The following is an 18617-nucleotide window of genomic DNA, read 5'->3' as shown; positions in this document are numbered from 1 at the left end:
AATTTCTAAATAACAAACGGTTCTTGGGGGTGAGTCTGCACAGAAAATCGACCAGGAGATTCTATATTTCATAATTGAAATTTATTTTCAGGCATATATAAATTTATCAGATCAAGAAATGTATAATATCATCTCTCGGACGGTGTTATTTGGTAAAAAAAAATGTTCTTCAGAATAAGTTCCTTAAGCAGTTCGTTCAGGAGAGTTTCTATGTGAAGCAAATAATCTATTTTGATTCTTTTCAACTGAACACGGCAGATTTCTGACAACTTTCAAGCAATTGGGTAGTGTACGGAGATGATTTTCTTAGGCTTGATCTATGGAAAAATATGTTTTGAGATAAGTTATTCAGTTGGAATGATATAATGATTATTGAAACACAATCTATGAGTGAGTTTTTGTGTTAAAATTCTATATTTATAGACATTTGTCAAGTTCTACCATTTAGGGTAAGATTTTTGCTATTATCGTAGAGAGAGGGACCGTGTAGGTTTTTGTTCAAAAGAAACAGAATTAAACGTTATAATGCTTGAAATTTTTATAATTAGGCTTCTTTCCCATTCCATATAACAGATTTTGGCCAATTTTTAAGCTTTTTGATTATTTTACGAGGATTATTGTATTTAATCATTCCAGATGGAAGGAAAAATGTTTTTGACTAACTTATTGGAGTGGAATGATATAATGATTATTGGAATACAATGGCAGGGTGTGTTTTTTGCGTTAAAATTCTACTTTTATAGACTTTTGTCCAGTTATTCTCATTTCAGGTTAGTTTTTTGTTTCATCGTAGAGAAAGAACTTCAGATGAACTGAATGCATGGAATCTCCATTATAAGGCTTCTGTACAACTGAATATAACTGATTTTTGCCAATTTTTGAGCAGTGTATGAGATTATTTGTTTTCTTTCGTGAAATTTGCGACAATGCCTGTATATATCGAACGCTGTGAGTTATGTGTGATACGCCATATTCGCGTATCAGTAAGTGCGAGGGCCGTAGGCCCGAGTTACGGGCGGAAGGCAAATCGCGAGGGCCGAAGGCCCGAGTTACGGACAAAAGGCGAATCTGTTCATGAAGGCGAATCTACCTACAAGGTGGATCTCCTGGCTATACTGATCTGCCAAAAAAGGTTGATCTATCACTAAAGGTAGATCTATCAATAAAGGTAGATCTATCAATAAAGGTAGATCTATCAATAAAGGTAGATCTATCAATAAAGGTAGATCTATGGGCTTACTAGTTAATACTATAACGTTGATAAAAATGATCACTGAATCGTATCAAATTTTTTGCCATGTTGAAGTGTCGGGGGAGGGTGTGGGAAATTTGAAATGGCAAGCGCCGAAGGCGCGACGCGGAGACAGGCTGGGTGTAAATATCTAGAGGAAGAATCGAGCTTTCCGAAAATGCCTAGATCGTATTTTTACCCCGTCTAGAAGTGTCCGAAAATTGCGTGAGAAAATCGCGAAATTCACGATTCTCGCGAAAAGGTACCAAACTGATTTGATTAGCTTGAGAGATCCGCGGTAGCTCGAGAGCCGGGATGGGTGTCGAACTAAGCTCGAAGGACCCGAAATTAAAATAGGCCAGTTCTTTTTCCCGGAGACCGAACGATATTACCTAAAAAAGCGTAAGAATTTTGAAAATTTTTGACGTCTATTGAAAATCGAGTGACATTCCACAAAGTTAAATCATTTTCTATTGATTATCAGAGAAAATTAAGTGAGTGCACTTTGACAATCGATGTCAGAGTGTGATTTAAAGGTTAACGTCAGTTTTGACGGAATTATCTTGGCAGCGATCACAGAACGAGGTGCCTTAAATCGATCGGGCTCTCAAAAAAAGTTTTTGGCCTAGATATTCATAAAAGGGGAATCGAGCTACGAACAAAAGGCGTATCGCGAGGGCCGTAGGCCCGAGCTACGAACGAAAGGCGAATCTGCCAGTAAAGGTGAATCTACCTACAAGGTGGATCTCCTGGCCATGCTAGTTAATACTATTACGTTGATAAAAAATGATCACCGAATCGTATCAAATTTTTTGCCATGTTGAAGTGTTGGGGGAGGGTATGGGAAATTTGAAATGGTGAGCGCCGAAGGCGCGTGGCAGGGTAGAGCGGTACATGGAACGCTACAAGAAGAATCGAGCTTTCCGAAAATGCCTAGATCGTATTTTTACCCCGTCTAAAAGTGTCCGAAAATTGCGTTAGAAAATCGCGATATTCACGATTTTCGCGAAAAGGTACCAAATTCATTTGATTAACTTGAGGGATCCGCGGTAGCTCGAGAGCCGGTATGGGTGTCGAACTAAGCTCGAAGGACCCGAAATTAAAATAGGCCTGTTTTTTTTCCCGGAACCCGAACGATATTACCTAAAACAGCGTAAGAATTTCGAAAATTTTTGACGTCTAGGAAAATTTGATAAATAATTTCAAAGAGCATAGAGGTAATTTCAATCATGTTTGACGTTTCGAAAGGGGTTTTTGCAGTTTTCGGAAACTCGAGTCGATTATTATATAAATAATGCCAAAATAGGAAAAATAAATGCTAGAGAATCATTCTCCATATCCTGTAGCATCTACAGGTACCCATATTTCGGCTCAATATGTACAGGTAAGTTTGCAATTTTCGATATTACGAAACCACCTCAGTTAAGCACCGTTCATAACCTTCGTTTTGGCCCTGAATATTTTCAGTAATTTCGTGATTTTTAGCGTTGAAATTGCCAAAATAAATTTATATTAGGAAAGTCGAGGTCACTTTTCAGCCAAAACTAACTTAAAATTTTAAAATTTCCATAATTTTTCAATTCCTATAACGTGTTTTCCTGTCAAGTGTTCAAGGGATCCTTAGGCCAGTTTAATTTGACTGTTGACAGACCGTGAAAAAATTGATGCAAATTTTTAAGGTTTAATTATTATTGAAATTAAAGGATATATTCAATATATTTACTACATTTCTCCCCGTACGATAAAACTTCAAAGCTCTCATCACAGTTGAACTTTTTTCCATAATCGGAAAGTTAGGTTATTATTGAATTCTGAGATATAAAACACAGTTCTTGGACGTGAATCTGTATGAGATATCGGATATTATAACTGATAGTATATTTTGTCACTAATAATACTTATTTTTTTCAGGCACATATCAATTTATGAGATACAGAAATGAAAAAATCCTAGGATGGCAATTATCATCCCTCGGAGAGACTGTATTAGGAATAAAAAACCTTCTTCAGGGGTAAAGTCCTGAAGCAGTTCGTTCAGGAGAGCTTCTATTTGAAATATATGATCTATTTTTCAAGTTTACATAATGTATTTCATATTAAATTACATACAAACTCATAGAATGACAAATATGTTTACTTTGTGTATAAATATGAGAATTTATAGATAACAACCTGTTCTTGGGGGTAAGTCTGTGTATAAAATCAACCAGGATATTCTATATTTAATAATTGATATTCATTTGCAGGCACACATGAATTTGTCAGATCATGAAATGTAAAGCAATGTCAAAAAAGCATGTGTATCGGTGAGAGTTTATTGAAGTAGGAAAGGTTCTTCATGGATAAGCTTCTAGAGCAATTCGTTCAGGAGAGTCTTTATTTGAAGTATATGATCTATTTTTCAAGTTCTCTTAATATATTTCAGATTAATTACATGCAAACTCATAGAATGACAAATATCGTTTTTTCAGGTATATAAACATGCGATTTTATACATAACACACCGTTCTTGGGGCTAAGTCTGTATAGAAAATCAACCAGGAGGTTCTGTTTTTCATAATTAATATTCAGTTTCAGGCACACATAAATTTATCAGATCATGAAATGTCATGTCAAAAAAGCATGTATCGGAGAGAGTTAATTGAAATAAAAAAGGTTCTTCATGGATGAGCTTCTAGAGCAATTCGTTCAGTAGAGTTTTTATTTGAAGTATATGATCTATTTTACAAGTTCACATAATATATTTCATATACATTACATGCAAACCCATAGAATGACAAATATCCTTCTTTAAGGTATATAAACATGAGATTTTATACATAACACACTGTTCTTGGGGCTAAGTCTGTATAGAAAATCAACCAGGAGGTTCTGTATTTCATAATTAATATTCAGTTTTAGGCACACATAAATTTATCAGATCATGAAATGTAATGTCATGTCAAAAAAGCATGTATCGGAGAGAGTTAATTGAAATAAAAAAGGTTCTTCATGGATAAGCTTCTAGAGCAATTCGTTCAGGAGAGTTTTTATTTGAAGTATATGATCTATTTTACAAGTTCACATAATATATTTCATATACATTACATGCAAACCCATAGAATGACAAATATCCTTCTTTAAGGTATATAAACATGAGATTTTATACATAACACACTGTTCTTGGGGCTAAGTCTGTATAGAAAATCAACCAGGAGGTTCTGTATTTCATAATTAATATTCAGTTTTAGGCACACATAAATTTATCAGATCATGAAATGTAATGTCATGTCAAAAAAGCATGTATCGGAGAGAGTTAATTGAAATAAAAAAGGTTCTTCATGGATAAGCTTCTAGAGCAATTCGTTCAGGAGAGTTTTTATTTGAAGTATATGATCTATTTTACAAGTTCACATAATATATTTCATATACATTACATGCAAACCCATAGAATGACAAATATCCTTCTTTAAGGTATATAAACATGAGATTTTATACATAACACACCGTTCTTGGGGCTAAGTCTGTATAGTAAATCAACCAGGAGGTTCTGTATTTCATAATTAATATTCAGTTTCAGGCACGCATAAATTTATCAGAAATGTCATGTCAAAAAAGCATGTATCGGAGAGAGTTAATTGAAATAAAAAAGGTTCTTCATGGATAAGCTTCTAGAGCAATTCGTTCAGGAGAGTTTTTATTTGAAGTATATGATCTATTTTACAAGTTCACATAATATATTTCATATGTTTTACATGCAAACTCATAAAATAACAAATATCCTTTTTTTTAGGTATATAAACATGAGATTTTATACATAGCACACAGTTCTGGGGGGCTAAGTCTTTATAGAAGATCAACCAGGAGGTTCTATATTTCATAAGTAATATTCATTTTCTGATACTGCTCAATTTTGTTTCGAAAGAATTTTCTCAATGGGAAAAAACTGGAACAACGCCTGATTTCAAGGAACGCTGTTAGACATATATGTTATGTGATAATCTCTATCGTATATTATTGAAATAGGAAAATCATTTTATATTTTTGATCAATATATTTTCACTGGCTATTTTTTTTCTCTCATTCCCAATTTTAGTAGTCTGTTAATTCATAATCGATGTAATTTTTAACAAATAATAAATGGATTATTCTAAGTAAATCAGAATATATAACTTGAAGCTGTAAATTTACATTGAAGTTGAATAAATACGACGCTCCAGAAATATAAAATAAAATGACATGAGAAATTCAATCCAAATTTCGATTTCGAATAAACTGTCGTGTAGCTTTCGATCATAGACATGAAAGCTCTTAGCCATAGAGTGCTCTTAGTTGGCACTGCTGTTATCTTTCACTTCTCCAAAATTAGTGCTCTGTGGTTCAAACAACAGAAGTTCTAAAAAGCTTGCATTTCCTATCACATAAATTGGACATATTGGTTATTTTGAAATACCTGTCATGATTTGATATAAATGTTAAGGGAATTGAAGCTTTTCTAGAAATGAATGAGTGCCATTCTTGTGAATCAAAAATAAATGTCAAGTCGTAAACAATCTTAGAACATAGAATTCTTATTACTTTACAATGAAATACGCACAGTTTGAGATTTTCTGTTTTATTCGCAGAGAGAGGCTTGAAAAACAGCGAATTTTCGTATGTCGTCATTTCCGTTTCGCGATATTTAAATACCATTGATGATGAATTTTCCACTTGGAATAATATTTGGGGAATTTATTGATGTTTGAAATATTGATTTTTTATTTAAATGACGGGATTAGACATGAATGGGATAATTTTTGAACTTATATACTTTGTTGCAAAAAACCGGAAGTAACTTTTGATTTTTGAGTTGATCTGATTGGATTTCACGAATTGGTTCCTATGGCAACTAGAATACTTTTTAGGTGAAGAACTCGGAATAAGCGCCCTTTTGAATTTCAGGTTTCAAAAGACAGCTTGTGTTGTGTTACTCAAGGTATTATTACTATTATTACTTCGAACTAATTATAGATTCAGTTAATAATTATCAAAACTAGCTCGATTTCAAGTAATCAATTCATTTTCCTATACATATTTATCAATACTAGAATAATTTTTTGAAAAATTTCACATTATATAGATATAACTATTGGGTATTCCAGAAACAAGATGGTGATATAGCATAATTTTTCTCAGAAAAAATTCAAAATCTTGAAGGAATGTTATGAAGTTGTTGAATAGTTTCGAATGATTTTTTGGATTTTAAAACAAATTTATATTATCATTATTCCCCCGTTTATTCGATATATTTAATATACTATTATCGATTCAATAGGTACCACATATAATAATCTCCAGAAGGATTTTGGACTTTGCGAAACTTAATAGAAGGTAAGAAATAGTGTCATTCAATTTTATAAGAAAGTTTCGTTAATTAAATCATTCAGAAGTGGATATGAATAATCCTGCAGTAGGTAAACCAAAATTTGTTACTGAAACCACTAATTTTCCACGTGAAACGTTTCTCTTTTTGGTTCATATATATTTGCGAGACATAGGTACACCCAACACCAGAAATGACCTACGTATGAAAGGTTTATCTGAAACGTTTCTATGAAAATGTTTCTGAATTGAAAATACAAACGTTCCAAATTGAAAATTACGGTCCCTTATTCTAGCTTAAAGCTTCCTTGTGTGTCATTTTTAATAGGACAAAATTAAGATTGTGACGAATTAATAACACATTACAAATTGACTTATTTCAGCTTCGAGCCGAATCATGAAGAGAAGGAAGAGAGGAGCAAGCAAATTGAGTAAGCAAACGAGGAAGGGAAAGAAAGTTTTCGTTCCAGGTATTTGAGATATTTTTGTATAATATTTTTTTTCGACTTTTTCACAAATGAATCAGAAATCTGTGGAATTTTATAGAATCTGAAAATGTTTTCAGAAAAATTCAATGAGTGTTATATTTTCCAATATTCCTTTTTCACCTTCAATACTTTGGAAAATTAATTATATCTTTCATATTCAAGAACAATAAATTACGAAATATAATATTCAAATTTAGCATATTCTACAGCAATTCCATATTATAACTAAATTTCATTATATCCAATGAGAGTTCAATGTATTGAATTATGTTTCATAAAACTACTAATATATCACATGAATTGAAAACATTCACTCACGTTCAGTAAATTATATTTATTTTATTACTTTCAAATTCAGATATTTCTGATGGAATTGGAATAGCAGGAACCAGCAAGGACAAAGTAATGACTCCGTTAATTTCATCTTCTCAACGTGATAATAATGATGAAAGGCAATCCGTGATATTCAGAACCATCATAAGAGGTTCTCGAAACCAAAATGATTTACGATTTAGTCCGGATTCCAGAGGTCACCAATGTACTGCAATCGCGGCAGTTGCATTGGCTTATAGCAAACTTCTCCCCTTCAATGCTTGGTGCACTACGATCATAGATAATATTTTGGATTACGGGGATAAATTATATTTAAAATCAATTTTTTCGCGGAATTTACCCATTTTTAATCATTTGTTAGTTGTGGAGGTGTTTCCAAAGTTCAAAATCAATAACGTTTGTTTTTCATTGCATATAAATGAGGAAGATTCAGTTGTGGGTCATATAAACATTGAAAATCATGAAGAATTCGATATTCCGTTAGCGCAAGGTCTACCACAGGTTTTTCGAAATTATACTTCCGCTATATTTACGTCTGGGGAATTATCTACCTGTATAGGAAAAATAGCGAACTCCTATTATCTATTTGATTCTCACAGTCGTGGGGCGAACGGTGAATGTATAGAAGAGGAAGGTAAAGCATGCTTGCTCAGCTTCAATAATCTCCAATATTTATTGAATTATTTATTGCAAAATTATTCTCCTGTTCTGCTCTACAATTTGACTCCGATAGAGGTGCGAATGGTTTCTGTGGATAATTTGTCAGATGGAGACCAGTATTATTTACTGGAGGAATACGATTCCTCCTCATTTGGAGTCGTTCCATCTGAAAGAATATCTACAAAAGCAGTTTTGTCATCGATGATATCGGAAAATTGCGAAGTTGGACAGGACGATAATTACGAAACGGAAACCTCTACGTCTGTTGTGTGTGATGTCGCTGAACATCAGGAGGACACGCCTGCCCATTACCTTGAGGCGCTTAGTAGTGAGTGCTCTTTCTGTGGAGCTCTATTTTTTCGCACCGAGAATATGATTTGCTGCAAAAGAGGCGCAGTGAGCCTTCCGGTGAGTGCCGCTTATCCGGACCTGCTGAAGGCTTTGATCATGAACAACCACCCTCAATCGAAGAACTTCATACAACATATAAGAAGTTACAACACGCTGCTCGCCCTTGGCTCCACGACAATCGTTCAAAGAGAAGGTTTGGCGAGAGGAGCCCCTGTTGTTGTGGTCTCAGGACAGATATACCACCGAGTAGGCGATGTTTGTCCATCCGATCCAGCATTTGGATCGCTGTATTTCGTGGATTCAGGAGAAGCCACGAAGAAGAGGGCATCAAAAGGAGTTGGAGACGGTTGCAACCCCCGATTATTAGGGCAAATAGATGCTCTGCTGAGGGAAACTCACCCATACGCCCAAATGTACTCTACCCTAGGTCAAGTGGTTCGTGACACACGACGAACCAGTGGTAACGATTCCGTTCCGCAACTTGGCCTATATTTCCACCAACAACCAGGAACCAACAGGAAGGTCTACGCGGCACCTTCCACTTCCACCGAAATCGGCGCTATTTTTCGTACAGTCGACGGGGATATACCTCCACCAGGCACAGTTCGTGTGAATTTAATAAGTACAAGTAATAGTTTCCAAATTAAGGATATCCCAAAATTGTCTCCAATTGTTGATGCTCTCTGTTATCCATTACTTTTCCCTAACGGAGAATTGGGATGGTCGACTGGGTTGCAGAAAACAATTGGAAATAAACGGATTTCAAAATTAGAATTCGAGTGCTACCGTCTGATGATTCGTGCAAATCATTTTAACCCGATCCTTCTTTCTGGGCGCTTGGCTCAACAGTTCATCGTTGACAAATACGTTGAGTTAGAAGGTTTCCGATTAAATTTTTTGCGAACACATCAGAAGGAATTACGCGTCGAGAGCTACGTCGGGCTCCAAGATTATATTGCGCGAAGAACGGTAGTGGAACCAGACGGTGGTGAAAGAATAGGTAGAGTTACTATCCTACCGAGTTCGTTCATCGGAGGGGCACGTTTCATGCAGCAAAATTATCAAGATGCAATGGCCATTGTAGCAAAATATGGCAGACCCTCCCTTTTCGTCACTTTCACCTGTAACCCCAACTGGCGTGAGATCACTGAAAATATGGGAAGTAAACTGTTGAATCCTCAGGATAGACCGGAACTAATCGCGCGAGTGTTCGATTTAAAAAGGAGGGCATTTTTCGAGGATATATTGAAATTCAAAATTTTCGGTGATGTGATCGCTTACGTTTACGTTATAGAATTTCAAAAACGCGGTCTTCCTCATATGCACTGCCTTCTGACTTTGGCAGATGAATATAAACTGCGAAATTCTGAGGATGTAGACAAGCTGATTTGCGCCGAGCTACCAGCCGAAAAAACCCGGCTTTTTGATATTATAATGTCCACCATGATTCACGGACCCTGTGGTGATCGCGCACCGGATTCTCCATGTATGGTCGACGGACAGTGCACCAAGCATTATCCCAAAGAGTTTTCGGAAATTACCAAAATTAATTGTGCGTTGCCCGTATATAGGCGAAGAAATGACGGTCGCACCGCGATATTCAAAAGAAACAAAGGAATGTGTGTGATAGATAACAGAGACGTAGTTCCGTATAATCCATATTTATCCATGAAATATCAATCTCATATAAACGTGGAAGTGATAACTTCAGTAGGAGCTATCAAATATGTTTTCAAATACATAAATAAAGGTCCTGATGCTGCCGTTCTTCAGTTGCGAAATGAGGTCGTTTGGGACGAAATCCAAGCATTCATTGATTCCCGCTACATCTCTTCCGGTGAATCAGCTTGGAGATTGTTGTCTTTCCATATTCAAGACAAAAGTCATACAATCTATAGGTTACCCGTCCATTTGCCTGGAGAACGTGAGGTATATTTTGAAGAAGGGGAAGAGATGACAGCGTTACAACGTTCAAAACTCAGTCGTTTGGAGGCGTATTTCGAACTTAATGTGAACGATCCTAGCGCACGTGAATGGAAGTATTGTGAAATACCTCTCCTTTATTCTTTTAATGCCACCCAACATCGCTGGGTTAGACGTTTGAGAAAACGATCTGTAATACCTAGGATGTACACTATAAGTCCGAAGTACATAGAAAAGTTTAATTTGCGTATTTTGCTCCTTCACGTTCCAGGAGCAAAATCTTTTAATGATTTAAAATTCTTCGGCGGCACATTATATTCTACGTTTAAAGAAGCGGTACTGGCCAGAAATCTGATAGCGTCAGATTCGGAGTGGTTCAGAACTCTGGAACACGCAGCCCTGGTAGAAATGCCCGGGTGTATGCGGAAATTATTCGCGTACATGCTGTGTTTCTGTGAGATCGGCGAACCACTGTCACTTTGGAATGAGTTCAAGCGATTCATGATAGAGGATTATGTGAGGAAAGGTATCTCAGAATGCCAATCTGAAGATTGCGCTCTGCGTAGAATCGAGAAGACATTACGTTTTCTGGGAAAAACTCTCAGAGACTTTAATCTGCCGGAGCCGACCTCAAGTTCGGGAGTCAACGTTACCAACACCAACGACGACGATGAGACTTCGAGAACGGAGTCGTCAGATTCAAGTCTTGGGAGTTTGAACCAGGAACAACGCAATGTGTTCAACAAAATCATTTCTGCGGTCGAGTCAGCGGCGTTAGGTGTAGATAGATATTTCTATCTCCAAGGCAGTGGTGGTACGGGAAAGACTCATCTGTACAACACGTTGCTGGAATATTGCGAGGAACGGCATATACCAACTCTTGCCGTAGCCTTCACTGGGATAGCTGCGTTATTGCTCAGAAACGGAAGAACGGTCCATTCGACGTTCAGGTTGCCATTACATCTGAATGCATCTTCCCGCTCCTCTATAACGGCACAATCCCAGGAGGCTGACCACTTGAGAAAAATTCGGCTTATAATTTGGGACGAAGTTTCTATGGCCAGTTACCATGTCCTTAATATTGTGGACGATCTACTTCGAGATGTATGTATGGACCCCCGGCCTTTCGGAGGTAAATGCATACTACTTGGAGGAGATGTTAAACAGCTACTTCCAGTAGCTTCTGGTCGTGTAGAACAAATCGAGCTCTTTTTCACAAATTATAGGTTCTGGAGAGTTTTTCAAGTGGTCCATCTGATGACCAATATGCGTGTAAATGCAGGTGGGGAGGATTTCACCCGGTGGCTAGAAGATCTGGGCAGGGGTACCACCAACACCCAAATCGTCAAAGACAAGGACACAAAAGATGGTGATTTTGTTAATCTGCCAGATCGTTGTCTGACGGTTGATGTTGTTAGAGAGATTTACGGACAGCTTCACGCTCTTACACCACAGCAACTCGCACAGCGAGCTATTCTCTGTCCCAAGAATGAACATTGTAATTTACTCAATGACAAAATTCTCGAATCGTTTACCGGAAAGACCTTCGTTATTCACAGTAACGATAGCGTGGCTTCGGGTGACGAAGACGAGGTGGCAAACTTTCCGGAAGAATATTTGAACAGCATAACACCAAGCGGAATGCCTCATCACAAACTCAAACTCAAAGTAGGTGTACCGGTTATACTTCTTCGAAATTTATGTCTTGAAGATGGATTGATTAACGGTACACGACTACTGGTGTTAGCTGTGACAGATATGTTGATAACAGCCGAGATCGTCACCGGCCGTTTTTGCGGGAGAAGAGTTCTCATTCCTAGAATGGATCTAACTTCTTCCGACCAAAACTTGCCGTTTGTACTGAAAAGACGACAATTTCCGTTGAAACTTTGCTTTGCCCTCACCATTAATAAAGCACAGGGGCAAACATTTGAACGCGTTGGCATATACCTAGCGAGTCCTGTCTTTTCTCATGGACAACTCTATGTGGCTTTCTCAAGAGCTCGCTCTTGGGATTCCGTGAAGGTAGAAGTGGTAAAGACAAAACATCAAGGGTATTTGCTCAAATCATCTAAAAAAGTTTTTACTAAAAATATAGTGTTCGGTAACATTTTGAATTCTATCCAAAATGAGTAATCCTATTTTTGATCAATTTTTCAAATCAATCCATCGATTTTCGGAAACAGCAAAATTGCACAATCATCATTTTCAAAATTGCTTTTTTTTCCAAATTGTTCGTTAATTACCTCATTGAGTAAATTGAAATCAAATTCTCAGGATGAAAATTAATCGCTGTCCGACCTCATGCGCGCGCTTTATTATCCCTATCAAATGAATTTCTTCGTCAAAGTTTTCTGTGATTTCTGGCCCTTTTCAAAATCAATTCATCGTTCGTCTCGAAGTTCATACCGACAATATTCTTCATTATACAAAATTTTCACGTTTCGCAACCATTAACAATTAAATCATTCTTTTCCAAATTCAGCATAACCCATTCGCATTCTTTGTTTAATATTTTTTTTGTAACGTATTCTCAACCCAATTTTTTTCAAAATTCCCATTTTCCCTCATTCTCAAGCAATTCACACTTATTAACGCATCATCTTTCGATATTCCACGTTTTTCGAAATTTATTCCAAATTTCTATTTCCAAATTGTTTTCCAAATTCTCATGCATTATTTCATGGATAAATTATGGATTATATGGTAACTTAACTGTTTCTATTCACACTTCAAATCACACAAACAAATCTCGGAAAAACCCAAAATTTTTATATTTCATATCAATAACCCCCTACCCCTATCTTTTTTCGTTATTATATATTTTTTTAATTGTTTCCATTCGTCAAAATTGTTGAATCATAAAAAAAATTTCTTCGTCTTTTTTTTTGAGTTTCTGGAATTCACTCTGAATTATCATGTCGGGAAATATTAACGGAGGTGCATTTAACTTTACGGAAGACCATACCATATTTTCTAGGGCCATATAAACGTAAGTATTTCCAAATTAATTTTTTTATCTAATAACTCAATTCAATTTGAAATTTTCAGATCATCATCAAGGAATAAAGGAGAAAGCTGACGAAAACCAACCAACCTTATCCCATCTGTTGCATAGCTGTTATTCTTATGTATATATTGTGTATATATTGTTAGTAATGCATATAGAATTGTTTTTAATTTTCGTAATGTATATAGAAATGTTTTTAATGTTTGTAAACACGGGGAGACAGGGTTTTTTCTGCTGAGGTTTTTCCCTGAGCTTTTATATCATACGCAAAACAGTATGGTACCCCGTTGCACTAACCCAGCAAAATTGATTAAGTATTTTTTTAATATTCGATATAATAATATTCACTTTCGAAAACCAATTAAATTTGAATATATCTTTCATCTTTCCATTGTTTTCTTAATATTCAATTTTAGATTTTCGAAGACAGGTTGTGGTATGTTACTCAAAGATTTGATAAACTGACTACTCAAATTATGTATATGTTCTAATTAATTTTAATGCATTGGAATATATGCGCATAACACAGTCTCCTATTAAACACACTAACTTTGTTAGAAGTTTCAGATGAAATAATAATGGTCCTAATAGACCATGCATCGATAGTTTGTTGAAATCAGGTTGTTGAGGAGTTTTGAAAAACATAATAATATACAGGGTGTTTTATTTGAAATGAAGCGGATAGACTGAATGAAACTGCACGAATCACCCTGTTAATTAAATTTATGTTTAACATTCAGGCGTTGGAGTAATCAAGTGGGTTTTAGCCCGAAAAGGCGTCTCAGCCCAAAAAGTCGAATCAGCCCGAAAAGGCGTCTCAGCCCAAAAAGTCGAATCAGCCCGAAAAGGCGAATCTACCTACAAGGTGGATCTCCTGGCTATACTGATCTGCCAAAAAAGGTTGATCTATCAATAAAGGTAGATCTATCAATAAAGGTAGATCTATCAATAAAGGTAGATCTATCAATAAAGGTAGATCTATGGGCTTACTAGTTAATACTATAACGTTGATAAAAATGATCACCGAATCGTATCAAATTTTTTGCCATGTTGAAGTGTCGGGGGAGGGTATGGGAAATTTGAAATGCCGAGCGCCGAAGGCGCGTGGCCTGGTAGAGCGGTAAATGGAACGCAAGAGTAAGAATCGAGCTTTCAGAAAATGCCTAGATCGTATTTTTACCTCGTCTAGAAGTGTCCGAAAATTGCGTGAGAAAATCGCGAAATTCACGATTTTCGCGAAAAGGTACCAATTTGATTTGATTAGCTTGAGAGATCCGCGGTAGCTCGAGAGCCGGGATGGGTGTCGAACTAAGCTCAAAGAACCCGAAATTAAAATAGGCCTGTTTTTTTTCCCGGAGCCCGAACGATATTACCTAAAAAAGCGTAAGAATTTTGAAAATTTTTGACGTCTATTAAAAATCGAGTGACATTCCACAAAATTAAATTATTTTCTATTGATTATCAGAGAAAATTAAGTGGAAGTGCACTTTGACAATCGATGTCAGAGTGTGATTTAAAGGTTAACGTCAGTTTTGACGGCTTGGCAGCGATCACAGAACGAGGTGCCTTAAATCGATCGGGCTTTTAAAAAACGTTTTTGGCCTATATATATTCATAAAAGGGGAATCGAGCGAGGGCCGAAGGCCCGAGCTACGAACAAAAGGCGTATCGCGAGGGCCGTAGGCCCGAGCTACGTACGAAAGGCGAATCTGCCAGTAAAGGTGAATCTACCTACAAGGTGGATCTCCTGGCTATACTAGTTAATACTATAACGTTGATAAAAAATGATCACCGAATCGTATCAAGTTTTTTGCCATGTTGAAGTGTCGGTGGAGGGTATGGGAAATTTGAAATGGAGAGCGCCGAAGGCGCGTGGCCGGGTAGAGCGGTAAATGGAACGCTAGAAGAAGAATCGAGCTTTCCGAAAATGCCTAGATCGTATTTTTACCCCGTCTAGAAGTGTCCGAAAATTGCGTGAGAAAATCGCGAAATTCACGATTTTCGCGAAAAGATACCAAAATGATTTGATTAGCTTGAGAGATCCGCGGTAGCTAGAGAGCCGGGATGGGTGTCGAACTAAGCTCGAAGAACCCGAAATTAAAATAGGCCTGTTTTTTTTCCCGGAGCCCGAACGATATTACCTAAAAAAGCGTAAGAATTTCGAAAATTTTTGACGTCTACGAAAATTTGATAAATTAATTTCCAAGAGCATAGAGGTAATTTCTGACGTTTCGAAAGGGGTTTTTGCAGTTTTTGGAAACTCAAGTCGATTATTATATGAATAATGCCAAAATAGGGAAGATAAATGCTAGAGAATCATTCTCCATATCCCGTAGCATCTCCAGGTACCCATATTTCGGCTCAATATGTACAGGTAAGTTTGCAATTTTCGATATTACGAAACCACCTCGGTTGAGCACCGTTCATAACCTTCGTTTTGGCCCTGAATATTTTCAGTAATTTCGTGATTTTCAGCGTTGAAATTAAAAAAAATAAATTTATATTAGGAATGTTGAGGTCACTATTCAGCTAAAAATAAATTAGAATTTTAAAATTTCCATAATTTTTCAATTCCTATAACGTGTTTTCCTGTCATTCGACTAAAAAGAGTTGTTACTCTTTGTCCTCAAGCAAGTTTCATTTTACTGTTGACGGACCGTGAAAAAATTGATGCAAATTTTTAAGGTTTAATTATTATTCAAATTGAAGGATATATTTAATATATTTACTACATTTCTCTCCGTACGATAGTACTTCGAAGCTCACATCACAGTTGAATTTTTTCCCATAATCGGAAAGTTAGGTTATTATTGAATTTCCAGATATGAAAGACAGTTCTTCGACGTGAATTTGTATCAAAATCGGATGTGATAACTGATAGTTTATTTTGTCACTAATAATACTTATTTTTCAGGCACATATTAATTCATCATATCAAGAAATGTATGAAATTCATAAATGTCAAATATCATCTATCGGAAAGTCTCATTTTAAATAAAAAAAGCTACTTCAGGGGTAAGCTTCTAAGCAATTGGTTCAAAAGAGTTTCTATTTGAAGTATATGATCCATTTGTCAAGTTTACATAATGGATTTCAGATTAAATTACATGCAAACTCACAGAATGGGAAACATCCTTAATCTTGGTGTATGAACATTTCTAGATAACAAACGGTTATTGGGGGTGAGTCTGCACAGAAAATCGACCAGGAGATTCTATATTTTATAATTGAAATTTATTTTCAGGCATATATAAATTTATCAGATCAAGAAATGTATAATATCATCTCTCGGACAGTGTTATTTGGTAAAAAAAAATGTTCTTCAGAGTAAGTTTCTCAAGCAGTTCGTTCAGGAGAGTTTCTATGTGGAGCAAATGATCTATTTCGATTCTTTTCAACTGAACACAACAGATTTCTGACAACTTTCAAGCAATTGGGTAGTGTACGGAGATGATTTTCTTAGGCTAAATCTATGGAAAAATATGTTTTGAGATAAGTTATTCAGTTGGAATGATATAATGATTATTGAAACACAATCTATGAGTGAGTTTTTGCGTTAAAATTCTATATTTATAGACATTTGTCAGGTTCTCCCATTTGGGGTAAGATTTTTGCTATTATCGTAGAGAGAGGGACCCTGTAGGTTTTTGTTCAAAATAAACAGAATTAAACGTTATAATGCTTGAAATTTTTATAATTAGGCTCCTTTCCCATTCTATATAACAGATTTTGGCCAATTTTTAAGCTTTTTGATTATTGTACGAGGATTATTGTATTTAATCATTCCAGATGGGAGGAAAAATGTTTTCGAATAACTTATTTGAGTGGAATGATATAATGATTATTGGAATACAATGGCAGGGTGTGTTTTTTGCGTTAAAATTCTACTTTTATAGATTTTTGGCCAGTTATTCTCATTTCAGGTTAGTGTTTTGTTTCATCGTAGAGAAAAAACTTTGTAAGTTTCTATTCAAGATGAACTGAATGCATGGAATCTCCGTTATAAGGCTTCTGTACAACTGAATATAACTGATTTTCGCCAATTTTTGAGCAGTGTATGAGATTATTTGTTTTCTTTCGTGAAATTTGCGACAATGCCTGTATATATCGAACGCTGTGAATTTTGTGTGTTACTACGTATTGTATAGTATTCGCGTATCATTAAGTGCGAGGGCCGTAGGCATGAGCTACGGGCGGAAGGCGAATCGCGAGGGCCGAAGGCCCGAGCTACGGACAAAAGGCGAATCTGTCCATGAAGGTGAATCTACCTACAAGGTGGATCTCCTGGCTATACTGATCTGCCAAAAAAGGTAGATCTATCAATAAAGGTAGATCTATCAATAAAGGTAGATCTATCAATAAAGGTAGATCTATGGGCTTACTAGTTAATACTATAACGTTGATAAAAAATGATCACCGAATCGTATCAATTTTTTTGCCACGTTGAAGTGTCGGTGGAGGGTATGGGAAATTTGAAATGCCGAGCGCCGAAGGCGCGTGGCCGGGTAGAGCGGTAAATGGAACGCAAGAGTAAGAATCGAGCTTTCCGAAAATGCCTAGATCGTATTTTTACCCCGTCTAGAAGTGTCCGAAAATTGCGTGAGAAAATCGCGAAATTCACGATTTTCGCGAAAAGGTGCCAAAGTTATTTGATTAGCTTGAGAGATCCGCGGTAGCTCGAGAGCCGGGATGGGTGTCGAACTAAGCTCGAAGGACCCGAAATTAAAATAGGCCTGTTTTTTTTCCCGGAGTCCGAACGAAATTTCCCAAAAAAGCGTAAGAAATTTGAAAATTTTTGACGTCTACGAAAATTTGATAAATTAATTTCCAAGAGCATAGAGGTAATTTCACTTCTGACGTTTCGAAAGGGGTTTTTGCAGTTTTCGGAAACTCGAGTCGATTATTATATGAATAATGCCAAAATAGGGAAGATAAATGCTAGAGAATCATTCTTCATTGCCTGTAGCATCTCCAGGTACCCATATTTCGGCTCAATATGTATAGGTAAGTTTGCAATTTTCGATATTACGAAACCACCTCAGTTAAGCACCGTTCATAACCTTCGTTTTGGCCCTGAATATTTTCAGTCATTCCGTGATTTTTAGCGTTGAAATTGCCAAAATAAATTTATATTAGGAAAGTCGAGGTCACTATTCAACCAAAAATAACTTAAAATTTTAAAATTTCCATAATTTTTCAATCCCTATAACGTGTTTTCCTGTCAAGTGTTGAGGGATCCTTAGGCCAGTTTCATTTGACTGTTGACAGACCGTGAAAAAATT

At 36.2% G+C, this 18617-nt stretch overlaps 2 protein-coding genes and 3 long non-coding RNA genes across 9 annotated transcripts; all 5 read left to right on the top strand.

The window, feature by feature from the left end:
* The first annotated feature begins 2621 nt into the window (after positions 1-2621).
* On the top strand, positions 2622-3895 carry LOC123318313. 4 transcript variants are annotated; one of them, XR_006538277.1, is made up of 3 exons: positions 2657-3077; positions 3143-3414; positions 3477-3895. It is a non-coding gene; the product is annotated as an uncharacterized LOC123318313 (long non-coding RNA). The 4 variants fall into 4 exon arrangements; XR_006538278.1 differs by having other exon boundaries at positions 2657-3414; positions 3477-3615; positions 3702-3895; XR_006538274.1 differs by having other exon boundaries at positions 2661-3028.
* Positions 3896-4199: 304 nt separating this feature from the next.
* Positions 4200-5278, top strand: LOC123318318. Its single transcript, XR_006538282.1, has 2 exons — positions 4200-4268; positions 5003-5278. It is a non-coding gene; the product is annotated as an uncharacterized LOC123318318 (long non-coding RNA).
* A 2854-nt stretch (positions 5279-8132) lies between these two features.
* Positions 8133-11346, top strand: LOC123318261. Its single transcript, XM_044904879.1, has 2 exons — positions 8133-11275; positions 11331-11346. The coding sequence occupies exons 1-2, from the start codon at positions 8133-8135 to the stop codon at positions 11344-11346; spliced, it is 3159 nt and encodes a 1052-aa protein (XP_044760814.1).
* Positions 11347-11384: 38 nt separating this feature from the next.
* On the top strand, positions 11385-13726 carry LOC123318312 (ATP-dependent DNA helicase PIF1-like). Its single transcript, XM_044904929.1, has 2 exons — positions 11385-13317; positions 13377-13726. The coding sequence occupies exon 1, from the start codon at positions 11436-11438 to the stop codon at positions 12459-12461; it is 1026 nt and encodes a 341-aa protein (XP_044760864.1). The 5' UTR covers positions 11385-11435; the 3' UTR covers positions 12462-13317; positions 13377-13726.
* Positions 13727-15715: 1989 nt separating this feature from the next.
* On the top strand, positions 15716-17023 carry LOC123318315. 2 transcript variants are annotated; one of them, XR_006538280.1, is made up of 3 exons: positions 15945-16350; positions 16433-16517; positions 16580-17023. It is a non-coding gene; the product is annotated as an uncharacterized LOC123318315 (long non-coding RNA). The 2 variants fall into 2 exon arrangements; XR_006538279.1 differs by having other exon boundaries at positions 15716-16517.
* The last annotated feature ends 1594 nt before the right edge of the window (positions 17024-18617 follow it).

The sequence above is a fragment of the Coccinella septempunctata genome, chromosome 8 (genome assembly GCF_907165205.1).
Source record: "Coccinella septempunctata chromosome 8, icCocSept1.1, whole genome shotgun sequence".
Lineage (NCBI taxonomy): Eukaryota > Metazoa > Arthropoda > Insecta > Coleoptera > Coccinellidae > Coccinella > Coccinella septempunctata.
The sequence above is the reverse complement of the archived record's forward strand: the minus strand, read 5'-3'. Positions and strand labels throughout refer to the sequence as shown.